The 13,841-nt window shown below is 51.7% G+C and overlaps 2 protein-coding genes across 3 annotated transcripts in view; both read right to left on the bottom strand.

Moving 5' to 3' along the window:
* Positions 1-13,841, bottom strand: part of LOC141998762 (uncharacterized) — a 406,176-nt gene that overhangs the window by 206,057 nt on the left and 186,278 nt on the right. The gene's annotated exons all lie outside the window — the stretch shown is intronic.
* Positions 1-13,841, bottom strand: part of GABBR1 (gamma-aminobutyric acid type B receptor subunit 1) — a 61,039-nt gene that overhangs the window by 10,330 nt on the left and 36,868 nt on the right. The window contains exons 14-16 of one of the 2 annotated variants that reach the window (XM_074971621.1): positions 12,051-12,114; positions 11,133-11,213; positions 10,219-10,369 (exon numbers count right to left, since the gene is read on the bottom strand). In XM_074971621.1, coding sequence (XP_074827722.1) covers positions 10,219-10,369; positions 11,133-11,213; positions 12,051-12,114 — 296 coding nt within the window. The remainder of the gene's footprint in view (positions 1-10,218; positions 10,370-11,132; positions 11,214-12,050; positions 12,115-13,841) is intronic. The other variant, XM_074971622.1, reaches the window with a different exon arrangement.

Genomic DNA, 13,841 nt, shown 5'->3' on the forward strand with positions numbered 1-13,841 from the left:
TCTGTTTGTTTATTCTACCTGAAACAGTGTGTTTGGTTTGAAGCATGTCAGAAACTCCCCTTGGGATAACAAGCCTGGTACATATCAATGTCTTTGTTAAATTGATGAACTCATATAAGTTTGCAGTGTCCAGCGGGCATAACTGGACACTGCAAGACGGAGGTTCCTAGGGTTCCTAGGACCATAGACATTGGCTAGTGTCATTCGGTTGCACAATCCAAGGAGCAGCTTACATGCCAGAGGTTGTGCGTGAACAGCCCAGGAGTGGGGGTTCTCACAGCAGAGCAGGGTAAGGCTGGCTCCTAGAGTCAAGGATCAGAGTGGCCTAGCAGATCACCGGTCCAGATAACACCAGAGGGGAATGTCACAGTGGCTCAGAGAGCAGGGTGTGTATGTGCAGCTTGTTACTCCAAGTGGAGTTTACACTTTAAGCACTGATATTTGTGATTTTAAGTGATTCTTCAGTGCAGTGGCTAAGAACAGTCAGGAGGACGCACAGTTTTGTTATTTTCTGTTTGTTTATTTCAGACGAGAGGAATAAGCACAAGAAAGCAGAAAAATGACTAGCAGTGAGGCAGCTATAAAACTAGAGCTGGCCAGACTGGAAGCTACAGAGAAGGAAAAGGACTGTGAGTTTCAAATGTGGCAGGCAGAAATGAGCTGCGGCCAGGGAAACTATGGAGGCAGAGGCAGCCAAGGAGGCAGCCAGAGAGGAGGCTGCACACAGAAGGGCTATGGGAAAGAAAGAGAAAGAGAGAGAAGAAAGAGAAAGAGAGCGGGGAGAAAAAGCAGAAAGAAAGGGAAAGAGAGAGAGAGAGAGTGAAAACACCAACTGGACTTGCTAGAGAAGCAGAACCAGAACCCCCTGACCCAAATGACTCCCATCACTCCAAAAATCCACAATTGGGAATACTTATGTCCTGCATACAGTGAGGAGGATGATATTGCTGAATATCTGACTACCTTTGAAAGGCTGAGTGTAATACATGAAATCCCTGATGATAAGAGAGTTCCTACCCTGATTGCAAAATTAACTGGTAAATCTCAAAATGTATTCAATGGAATGCCTATTGAAGATGCTTTAGACTATTGTAAATGTAAAGATACTGTTTTGCGAAGTTTTTGTTAGTTCTGCTGTCCTCAACACAGAAACCCCCCAAGCAATTGAAACCTATCATATTGGTTTTGTGAGGTTAGCCTCTGCAGAACCAGATATGGAGCGTGTTAAGGCTGTCCAAATTGATGGCAGGGAATACTTGGGGCAGAGGGATACAGGGGCCCAGATCTCTCTGGTTAAGCAGAGTGTGGTCCCGAAGGCCAGTATGTTGCCTGGACAAATGGCAGAGATTGTGGGGGTGGGCGAAAGCAGATTCCTCATACCACTAGCTAAAATCCATGTGGTGTGGGAAGGTTTGGAAAGTGTTTTGACTGGGGGGGGGGGGGGTAATAGAACACTTCCTATTTGACCTGCTCCTTGGTAATGATTTTTTCCGTGTAGCTCAGGTTAAAGTATTTCATAGAATCATAGAATATCAGGGTTGGAAGGGACCTCAGGAGGTCATCTAGTCCAACCCCCTGCTCAAAGCAGGACCAATCCCCAATTAAATCATCCCAGCTAGGGCTTTGTCAAGCCTGACCTTAAAAACTTCTAAGGAAGGAGATTCTACCACCTCCCTAGGTAACGCATTCCAGTGTTTCACCACCCTCCTAGTGAAAAAGTTTTTCCTAATATCCAACCTAAACCTCCCCCACTGCAACTTGAGACCATTACTCCTTGTCCTGTCATCTTCTACCACTGAGAATAGTCTAGAACCATCCTCTTTGGAACCACCTCTCAGGTAGTTGAAAGCAGCTATCAAATCCCCCTTCATTCTTCTCTTCTGCAGACTAAACAATCCCAGTTCCCTCAGCCTCTCCTCATAAGTCATGTGTTCCAGACCTCTAATCATTTTTGTTGCCCTTCGCTGGACTCTCTCCAATTTCTCCACATCCTTCTTGTAGTGTGGGGCCCAAAACTGGACACAGTACTCCAGATGAGGCCTCACCAATGTCGAATAGAGGGGAACGATCACGTCCCTCGATCTGCTGGCAATGCCCCTACTTATACATCCCAAAATGCCATTGGCCTTCTTGGCAACAAGGGCACACTGCTGACTCATATCCAGCTTCTCGTCCACTGTAACCCCTAGGTCCTTTTCCGCAGAACTGCTGCCTAGCCATTCGGTCCCTAGTCTGTAGCTGTGCATTGGGTTCTTCCGTCCTAAGTGCAGGACCCTGCACTTATCCTTATTGAACCTCATCAGGTTTCTTTTGGCCCAATCCTCCAATTTGTCTAGGTCCCTCTGTATCCTATCTCTGCCCTCCAACGTATCTACCACTCCTCCCAGTTTAGTATCATCCGCAAATTTGCTGAGAGTGCAATCCACACCATCCTCCAGATCATTTATGAAGATATTGAACAAAACCGGCCCCAGGACCGACCCCTGGGGCACTCCACTTGACACCGGCTGCCAACTAGACATGGAGCCATTGATCACTACCCGTTGAGCCCGACAATCTAGCCAACTTTCTACCCACCTTATAGTACATTCATCCAGCCCATACTTCTGTAACTTGCTGGCAAGAATACTGTGGGAGACCGTGTCAAAAGCTTTGCTAAAGTCAAGAAACAATACATCCACTGCTTTCCCTTCATCCACAGAATCAGTAATCTCATCATAGAAGGCGATTAGATTAGTCAGGCATGACCTTCCCTTGGTGAATCCATGCTGACTGTTCCTGATCACTTTACTCTCGTCTAAGTGCTTCAGGATTGATTCCTTGAGGACCTGCTCCATGATTTTTCCGGGGACTGAGGTGAGGCTGACTGGCCTGTAGTTCCCAGGATCCTCCTTCTTCCCTTTTTTAAAGATTGGCACTACATTAGCCTTTTTCCAGTCATCTGGGACTTCCCCCGTTCGCCACGAGTTTTCAAAGATAATGGCCAATGGCTCTGCAATCACATCCGCCAATTCCTTTAGCACTCTCGGATGCAACTCGTCCGGCCCCATGGACTTGTGCACGTCCAGCTTTTCTAAATAGTCCCTAACCACCTCTTTCTCCACAGAGGGCTGGCCATCTACTCCCCATGTTGCGATGCCCAGCGCAGCAGTCTGGGAGCTGTCCTTGTTAGTGAAGACAGAGGCAAAAAAAGCATTGAGTACATTAGCTTTTTCCACATCCTCTGTCACTAGGTTGCCTCCCTCATTCAGTAAGGGGCCCACACTTTCCTTGGCTTTCTTCTTGTTGCCAACATACCTGAAGAAACCCTTCTTGTTACTCTTGACATCTCTTGCTAGCTGCAGCTCCAGGTGCGATTTGGCCCTCCTGATTTCATTCCTACATGCCCGAGCAATATTTTTATACTCTTCCCTGGTCATATGTCCAACCTTCCACTTCTTGTGAGCTTCTTTTTTATGTTTAAGATCTGCTAGGATTTCACCATTAAGCCAAGCTGGTCGCCTGCCATATTTACTATTCTTTCGACTCATCGGGATGGTTTGTCCCTGTAACCTCAACAGGGATTCCTTGAAATACAGCCAGCTCTCCTGGACTCCTTTCCCCTTCATGTTAGTCCCCCAGGGGATCCTACCCATCCGCTCCCTGAGGGAGTCGAAGTCTGCTTTCCTGAAGTCCAGGGTCCGTATCCTGCTGCTTACCTTTCTTCCCTGTGTCAGGATCCTGAACTTGACCATCTCATGGTCACTGCCTCCCAGATTCCCATCCACTTTTGCTTCCCCCACTAATTCTTCCCTGTTTGTGAGCAGCAGGTCAAGAAAAGCTCCCCCCCCAGTTGACTCGTCTAGCACTTGCACCAGGAAATTGTCCCCTACGCTTTCCAAAAACTTCCTGGATTGTCTATGCACCGCTGTATTGCTCTCCCAGCAAACATCAGGAAAATTAAAGTCACCCATGAGAACCAGGGCGTGCGATCTAGTAGCTTCTGCGAGTTGCCGGAAGAAAGCCTCATCCACCTCATCCCCCTGGTCCGGTGGTCTATAGCAGACTCCCACCACTACATCACTCTTATTACTCACACTTCTAAACTTAATCCAGAGACACTCAGGTTTTTCTGCAGCAGGAGGGAGTTTTATGCTGGGATCCCCAAGGGAAAGGGTAAGGTCTCAGGAACTGCTGAGAGAATGGGAGAGAGTCTCCTTGATTCTTCTGCAGCAGGGAGAAGCCGCATGCTTCCAGGTGGGAGGGTGGTTGAGACTAACTCCTGCACTGCAGCTGGAGGCGACACCACATCAGGAAGGGATGGGGGTGTAATGCCCGCCAGAGAAATAACTGTCCAGGTTGTTAGCTGCCAGCAGGTTGTGGCTGAACCAGAGGCAAAACTGGCTCTAGGGAGCATAGAGCAATGTGTCCCAGAGGAGAGCCCAGAGAAGGAGCAGGGGATCTCAGAAACCACTGAGGTGGTGAGGGTTCCTGTGGCTTTGTAACACAGGGAAGCAGAGTGCTTCCAAGTATGGGGGGGCTGAGACTAGCTCCTTTCCAGCAGAAGGCAACATGCCCTCAGGCGCAGGAGAGGTGTTGTTGGTGATTAAGGAAACTGTCCCAGTGGTTAGCTGGCAGAGTTTTACAGCTGAACAAGAGCTAGAACCCTTCCTAGGGGGCACAGAGAAATGTGTCTGAGCAGGGGGCCCAGAGGAGGAAACTGGGGAAGGAATAGTGGGGGTACAGGAATGTCTCCTCACTAATCACTTGGGGCAGGATGCCCAGGACACTAGGAGGATGGCTGGGTCAGCATCTGTGCACCCAGGCACTCAGCCTGTGACCCAGGTTTTGAGAAGGACTGTGTCACTGACCTCCTGGAGGGGAGCCGTCACACCGCTGACTTCTCAGGGACAGAGAAAGGGGTGATGGAGGGTACCCCATTCCAGGTCCCAGTTTTTCAGGATGCTATTTCTGATCAGTTTTTGGAAAGTAACTGTCTCTCTTTACATCAAGATGCAGCTCCAACACCTGTGACAGCAGAGGAGTTGAGACCAGGAAATTGCCAGGTGGTAGTTTGTGAGAACACAAATGACCCAACTGATGGGGGTGGGGCATGCTCCCCCAGGCAGGTGAGACAGAGAGCAGTTATGGAAAAGCTGCTGGGAAAAGGTGCATCTGATCAAAGGGTAAACACCCCTCGCCCAGAGAGCCCAGATCACAGTCCTCTAGGGGGCAGGGAAGGACTCAGTGCTGGGAGGGGACACACAGGGTAAACCCAAAAGGCGAGCTGGATTTTCTGCATATGTACAGTCCTGGGGTTGGGAAACTGTTCCCCAAAGGGCCAGCCAATGTACAGGATCCCCCTTGGACCCTTACCTTGCCAGACCCTGAGATATCAAAATGCCAGAAACATGATTAAATTAAGAGCCCACACAGAGGGGAACACTGGAGGGAAAGAAAGGCTAGTGACTGATTACATAGAAGAGAGTCAAAGGACATCATGGGTAATGAACAAACTAACCTCAAACTACACTATCTGAACAGAGGGCGTGGTATCATAAAGATACTTGTAAACACACATCTGTGATAAAAAATTTGGTATTAATGTTACGTTTTGGGGATAAGAATTTTGACACGGATGTTAAACCTTATGATGCTATTTTTCAGTTAATACCTGTAAACAGATTTAAAGCTTATCACAGCAGAAAAACCATAAAAAACCCTGGTTTTCTGTGTGTGAATGGGGAAACTGAGGCACGCTGCCTCATGGCTTTAATGGCTGGATGCCAAGAGAACTATAACACAAACTGCCTTCAAGCTAGTCAGTGACTAACCCTCTTGAAGTAAACTAAGGGCAGAGGTGTGATGTTCTGTACCTCGTGGGAACACCATACACCCCCATGTTCATCCTTATAATATGATTGTGTAGTATCTAATGCAAAGTTTGTCATGTTGGGTGTCTTCGGAAGGCTCATGATGCACTGAGCATTGTTGTTATAGTGATGTTCTAGTAACTGTTACAGTAATATTATAGGGATGTTATAGGTTATAATGTCATGCATATAGTTATGAGGCTGAAAATATATCCTCATGGCTTAAAGCAAGCCCAGGCAAAAACTCCCCAAGAGCACAGGGGCAGTTCACACCTCATCAGGGCATGGATGGGACAAACCCAGCCCAGCCTCACAGGAACAAAGGACACTGGCCGAGGCAACAACAAAGGATCTGTTGGACTCTCGAGTGAGTCACCACTCTTCCTTTGGTCAGTTTGGGACTGCGATGAAGTAATGCTCACCTGACTCTGAAGGCGGGGCAAAGCCAAGAGGGAAGAAAGAACATGATAAAAGGGAGAGACTTTGCCATGCTCTTCTTCTTTCTTCCACCTCCAGCTACAGACACCACACCAAGCGACTGAAGCGCTGATCAAAGGGGAGAACCTGGCTGAAGAGCAACCAGTCAGCCTGTGGTGAGAAGCATCTAAGTTTGTAAGGGTACTGAAAGTGTTAAGATCATCTTAGAATGCGTTTTGCTTTTATTTCATTTGACCAAATCTGACTTGTTATGCTTTGACTTATAATCATTTAAAATTTATCTTTGTAGTAAATAAATCTGTTTGTTTATTCTATCTGAAGCAGTGCATTTGGTTTGAAGCATGTCAGAGACTTCCCTTGGGATAACAAGCCTGGTACATATCAATTTCTTTGTTAAATTGATGAACTCATATAAGCTTGCAGCGTCCAGTGGGCATAACCGGACATGGCAAGATGGAGGTTCCTAGGGTTGTGTCTGGGACCAGAGATCATAGAATCATAGAATATCAGGGTTGGAAGGGACCTCAGGAGGTCATCTAGTCCAACCCCCTGCTCAAAGCAGGACCAATCCCCAACTAAATCATCCTAGCCAGGGCTTTATCAAGCCTGACCTGAAAAACCTCGAAGGAAGGAGATTCCACCACCTCCCTAGGTAACACATTCCAGTGCTTCACCACCCTCCTAGTGAAAAAGGTTTTCCTAATATTCAACCTAAATCTCCCCCACTGCAACTTGAGACCATTACTCCTTGTTCTGTCATCAGCTACCACTGAGAACAGTCTAGATCCATCCTCTTTGGAGCCCCCTTTCAGGTTGTTGAAAACAGCTATCAAATCCTCCCTCACTCTTCTCTACTGCAGACTAAACAATCCCAATTCCCTCAGTTTCTCCTCATAAGTCATGTGTTCCAGTCCCCTAATCATTTTTGTTGCCCTCCGCTGGACTCTTTCCAGTTTTTCCATGTCCTTCTTGTAGTGTGGGTCCCAAAACTGGACACAGTACTCCACATAAGGTCTCACCAATGTCGAATAGAGGGGAACGATCATGTCCCTCGATCGGCTGGCAATGCCCCTACTTATACACCCCAAAATGCCATTGGCCTTCTTGGCAACAAGGGCACACTGTTGACTCATATCCAGCTTCTCATCCACTGTAACCCCTAGGTCCTTTTCTGCAGAACTGCTGCTGAGCCATTCGGTCCCTAGTCTGTAGCGGTGCATGGGATTCTTCCTTCCTAAGTGCAGGACTCTGCACTTGTCCTTGTTGAACCTCATCAGATTTCTTTTGGACCAATCCTCTAATTTGTCTAGGTCCCTCTGTATCCTACCCCTACCCTCCAGTGTATCTACCACTCCTCCCAGTTTAGTGTCATCTGCAAACTTGCTAAGGGTGCAATCCACACCATCCTCCAGATCATTAATGAAGATATTGAACAAAACCGGCCCCAGGACTGACCTTTGGGGCACTCTGCTTGACACCGGCTGCCAACTAGACATGGAGCTATTGATCACTATCTGTTGAGCCTTACGATCTAGCCAGTTTTCTATCCACCTTATAGTCCATTCATCCAGCCCATACTTCTTTAACTTGCTGGCAAGAATACTGTGGGAGACTGTATCAAAAGCTTTGCTAAAGTCAAGGAATAACACGTCCACTGCTTTCCCCTCAGAGCCAGTTATCTCGTCATAGAAGGCAATTAGATTAGTCAGGCATGATTTGCCCTTGGTGAATCCATGCTGACTGTTCCTGATCACTTTCCTCTCCTCGAAGTGCTTCAGAATTGATCCCCTGAGGACCTGCTCCATGATTTTTCCAGGGACTGAGGTAAGGCTGACTGGCCTCTAGTTCCCTGGATCCTCCTTCTGCCCTTTTTAGAAGATGGGCACTACATTAGCCTTTTCCCAGTCATACGGGACCTCCCCCCCTCACCACGAGCTTTCAAAGATATGGCCAATGGCTCTGCAATCACATTCGCCAACTCCTTTAGAACCCTTGGATGCAGTGCATCCGGTGTCATGGACTTGTGCTCGTTCAGCTTTTCTAAATAGTCCCGAACCACTTCTTTCTTCACAGAGGGCTGGTCGCCTCCTCCCCATGCTGTGCTGCCCAGTGCAGTAGTCTGGGAGCTGACCTTGCTCGTGAAGACAGAGGGGAAAAAAGCATTGAGTACATTAGCTTTTTCCACATCCTTGGTCACTAGGGTGCCTCCCCCATTCAGTAAGGGGGTCACACTTTCCTTGACTTTCTTCTTGTTGACAACATACCTGAAGAAACCCTTCTTGTTACTCTTAACATCTCTTGCTAGCTGTAAATCCAAGTCTGATTTGTCCTTCCTGATTTCACTCCTGCATGCCTGAGCAATATTTTTATACACCTCCCTGGCCATTTGTCCAATCTTCCACTTCTTGTAAGCTTCTTCTTTGTGTTTAAGATCAGCAAGGATTTCACTGTTAAGCCAAGCTGGTCGCCTGCCATATTTACTATTCTTTCTACACATCGGGATGGTTTGTTTCTGTAACCTCAATAAGGATTCTTTAAAATACAGCCAGCTCTCCTGGACTCCTTTCCCCTCATGTTATTCTCCCAGGGGATCCTGCCCATCAGTTCCCTGAGGGAGTCAAAGTCTGCTTTTCTGAAGTCCAGGGTCCCCGTATTCTGCTGCTCTCCTTTCTTCCTTTTGCCAGGATCATGAACTCAACCATCTCATGGTCACTGCCTCCCTGGTTCCCATCCACTTTTGCTTCCCCTACTAAATCTTCCCGGTTTGTGAGCAGCAGGTCAAGAAGAGCTCTGCCCCTAGATGGTTCCTCCAGCACTTGCACGAGGAAATTGTCTCCTACACTTTCCAAAAACTTCTTGGATTGTCTGTGCACTGCTGTATTGCTCTCCCAGCAGATATCAGAGTGATTGAAGTCTCCCATGAGAACCAGGGCCTGCGATCTAGTAACTTCCGTTAGTTGCCAGAAGAAAGCCTCGTCCACCTCATCCCCCTGGTCTGGTGGTCTATAGCAGACTCCCACCATGACATCACTCTTGTTGTTCACACGTCTAAACTTAATCCAGAGAATCTCAGGTTTCTCTGCAGTTTCATACCGGAGCTCTGAGCAGTCATACTGCTCTCTTACATACAATGCAACTCTCCCACCTTTACTGCCCTGCCTGTCCTTCCTGAACAGTTTATATCCATCCATGACACTACTCCAGTCATGTGAGTTATCCCACCAAGTCTCTGTTATTCCAATCACATCATAATTCTTTGACTGTGCCAGGACTTCCAGTTTGCCCTGCTTGTTTCCCAGGTTTCTTGCATTTGTGTATAGGCACTTGAGATAACTCACTGATTGTCCCGCTTTCTCAGTATGAGGCAGGAGCCTTCCTCTCTCGCGCGCTCCTGCTCGTGCTTCCTCCTGGTATCCCACTTCATTTGGGTGCACAATCCAAGGAGCAGCTTACATGCCAGAGGCTGTGTGTGAACAGCCCAGGAATGGGGGTTCTCACAGCAGAGCAGGGTAAGGCTGGCTCCCAGAGACAAGGATTGGAGTGACCTAGCAGATCACCGGTCCAGATAACACCAGAGAGGAAAGTCATAGGAGGGCATGGACCAGACATGCCCGTTGTAGATGCAAGGCCAGGCAGAAGATGCCCAGCAAGATGCCCAGGCTGGGGAGTGGGGGGTAGCCGTGGGGCAGGGGGTCGGGGGCCGCTGACTGGACGTGCCCATTGTAGGTGTTAAAGGCTAGGCAGATGATGGCCAGCAGGATGCCCACTCCAGGGAGTGCGGGGGGTAGCCATGGGGTAGGGATGTGGGGGGCACTGAATGGACGTGTCTGTTGTAGATGTTGAAGGCCAGGCAGACAATGGCCAGCAGGATGCCCAGGCTGGGGGAGGTGGGGGGTTGGCGTTGGGCAGGTGGGTGGGGGGCACTGACCGGACGTGCCCGTTGTAGATGTTGAAGGCCAGGCAGACGATGGCCAGCAGGATGCCCAGGCTTGCAAGCACCGACACTGAAATGAAGAGCTTCTGCGATAGGAAACGGAAGGTGGTGATCACCTTGGTGTAGTCAGCTGGGGGAGCATCCCCTGCAGCAAAGAGCACAGTAAGAGGTGGGACTGACCTAAGCACAGCACCGCCCCCATGTCCCCCCAGCCCCGGAGGAGGGGAAGGCGCCTCAAGCGCCAGATCAGGCCCTGGCTCAAGGCAGGGGGAGGTTCATGCCCTCAGTGACCCACACAGTCCCAGCATCCAGACAAGCCCCCGAATCCACAGGGACCCATGTCTGTCCCCATCCCCACTGGGAGCAATTCCCAAAACCCCCGACGGCAGTGGGGCCAGATCCCTTGGTGACAGGAACCCCTGGGGGGAAGTTCCCACAATCCCCAGTGGCACGCAGGGCCAGAGACCCTGGCGACAAGAACCCCAAGGGGGCAGTTCCCACAACCCCTGGCGGCAGGAGGTGCCGGATGCCCAGGAACGGGAACACCAGGGGGGCGGTTCCCACAATCCCCAGCAGCAGGTGCCAGATGCCCAGGAACGGAAACCCCAGGGGGGCGGTTCCCACAATCCCCGGCAGCGGGAGGTGCTGGATGCCCAGGAACGGGAAGTCCATGGGAGCAGTTCCCACAATCTCTGGCAGCGGGAGGTGCTGGATGCCCAGGAACAGGAACTTCAGGGGGGCGGTTCCCATAACCCCTGGCGGTGGGAGGTGCCGGATGCCAAGGAACAGGAACCCCAGGGGGGTGGTTCCCATAACCCCCGGCGGTGGGAGGTGCCAGATGCCAAGGAACAGGAACCCCAGGGAGGGGGTTCCCATAACTCCCAGCGGCGTGGGAAGCCCTGGCTCACCAATCCACTTGTCATTGTTGTACCAGGACAGGTTGTCCTTGGTGCTGTCGTAGTAGCCGATCTTCTTGTAGACCCCACCTGCTGGGAGAGGGGGATGGGTCAGACCAGGGGGACGAGCTCCAAGTGCACAGAGCTCCCCCCCGCCACCACCCAGTAGCGTAGCTAGCAGGGGAGCGGGGCGGGGGCTGCTCCCCCACCGAGCAGAAGTGGCGCCTTTTTAATTCTTTGGTGCCTTTTCAATTTTGACTCACGCGGTGGCGCTCCGGGTCTTCAGCAGCCCTTCGGCATCGGGTCCTTCACTCGCTCCGGCCTTCGGCGGCATTGCGGTGGCGGAAGGGTCCTTCAGTGCCGAAGACCGGAGCGAGTGAAGGATCCGTCGGCGAAGTGCTGCTGAAGACCAAGAGAGCTGCCAGGCAGGAGGGTGGAGAGCGCTAGGCTGTCTGTCATCCTGGAACTAGGGGTTGTTGTGTAGTGCCCTGGGGTTGGCATGCCAGGACGTGTGGGAGAAAGGCATTGTTGTCTTGGGTGTCCTAGTGTAGTGTGGTGTGTGGTGTGTTCAGGGGTTGTTGTGTGGTGTGGTGTGCTTGGGGGAGTGCTGTTGTGTTGTGCTGGGTGGTTGTGCTGTGCTGCGTGGTATGTGCGGGATTCATGTGTTGCTCTGTGGTGAATCCCTGCGTGGTGTGAGCAGAGGGCTGTTCTGTGGGGTGGGTTTGTCGTGTGTGTGGTGCTGTTTCATGGTGTGGTGTTGCGTTGTGCAGTGTGGAGGGTTGTTGTGCTGTGTGGTGTGTTGGGTGGGGTAGCTGTGCTATGTTGTGCAGGTTACTGTAGTGTTGTGGTGTTGCACAGTGATAGGGTTGTCGAGGTGTTGTGTGGGGCGGGGGTTGTCGAGCTGTTGCACAGGGCGGGGTTGTCACTCACCCTGCAGCTGTTCAATGAGGGTCCAGGCCATGCGGGAGCCACTGGCGTCGAATACCACGTGACCCTGGCGGGGGAAATACACACAGACCAGCGTCACCAGGCGCTCCTTGCTGGCAGCAGCAGTAGGGCTGTCGCCTGGTGGGCAGCGCTCACTGACTGGGGACTGCCCTGCTGAGCTGGCAGCAATGTGCAGGGCGTGCTGTGCTGGGGGGCTGGGGAACCTGGGGGCCGGGGAGCAGGGACACTGGCTTCCTGGCATGGAGCTCAATGCCCACAGAGCCAGGCTGAGCCCTGGGCCTACAGGCTGGGGGAGGGGACTAGGGCCTTGCTGGGGATGGGGGGCGCTAAAGAGAGTGCAGGGGTTAGGGTTAGGGGTGCAGGGAGTGGGGTCATGGAGTCGGTTAGAATTATGGGTGCAGGGAACGACATTAAGGTTGGGGGTGCAGGGTCAGGGTTGGGGTCACAGGGTGTGAATTAGGGGTCACAGGGGTCACTCACTGACACCCCCTCGAAGGCGGAGGAGCAGAGGGCATGGCAGATCCTGTCGGTGATGAGGTAGGTGTTAGAGGCGCAGGATGGGGGTTGGGAGCGCGGGGTTGGGGTCAGAGAGCACGGGTGGGGGGTCACTCACCAACACCCCCTCAAGGGTGGAGGAGTTGAGGGCGCGATAGATCTCAGTGATGGGGAGGGCGTTAGGGGTGCAGGATCAGATTCAGGGGGTGCAAGGTCGGGGGCGCAGGGTTGGGGGGCGAGGGGGTCACTCACCGGCACCCCCTCAAAGGCAGAGGAGTTGAGGGCACAGTAGATCTCGTCGGTGACAGGGTGGGTGTTAGGGGCGCAGGGTCAGGGACAGCGGGTGCAGAGTCAGGGTCAGAGGGTGCAGGGCAATGTTCCCTCTAATTTCTGACAGGCCGTGTGTGCAAAAAATTTCTTCTGTGCAAATTTTTGTGCTTCTGTGCAAACTTTTGTGCGCGCAGTGTTTCACCGTGTGCGTGGAGTTTCGGATCTGTGTGCACGCGCACACGCGCACAGCTTAGAGGGGACAGTGGTGCAGAGTCAGGGGACACACGGTCGGCGGGGTCAGTCGTCGACACCCCCTCGATGGCGGAGCAGTTGAGGGCATGGTAGATCTCGTCAGTGATGGGGCAGGCAGTAGGGGGTGCAGGGTCGGGGGGGTGGGGTGTGAATTAGGGGGTGCAGGGGTCACTCACCGACACCCCCTCGGAGGTGGAGTTGAGGGTATGATAGATCTCGGTGCTGAGGTGGGCGTTAGGGGTGTAGGGTTGCGGTCAGGGTGCATGGGATTGGGGGTGCTGGGTTGTTACCGAGTGTGGGGGAGTCAGGGCCCTGCACCCCCCACTTCCTGCAATTCACCACGACTCTCAGCCACCCAGTAAAACAAAAGGTTTATTAGACGACAGGAACACAGTCCAAAACAGGGCTTGTAGGTACAGAAAACAGGACCCCTCAGTCAACTCCCTCTTGAGGGGTGAGGAGCTCAGACCCAGGTTCTGGGCCTCCCACCATCTCCCCAGCCAGCTCCAAACTGAAACACCTTCCCGCTGTCTCCACCAGCCACACCCCCGGCCCGATCTCCAGCCTTTGTCCAGTTTCCGGGAAGAAGGTGTCACCTGGCCCCAACCACCTCCTGGGCTCAGGTTATGAAGGCAGCCGCCATTCTTTACGTGCTGGCCGTCAAGTATCATCCCTCAGTGAAGTCACACCCTTATTTCCCATCACCATCGAGTATTGGTGCAGTACCCCAGGGAAACGGAGGCACGCCTTGTGTAA

The sequence above is a fragment of the Natator depressus genome, chromosome 14 (assembly GCF_965152275.1).
Source record: "Natator depressus isolate rNatDep1 chromosome 14, rNatDep2.hap1, whole genome shotgun sequence".
NCBI lineage: Eukaryota > Metazoa > Chordata > Testudines > Cheloniidae > Natator > Natator depressus.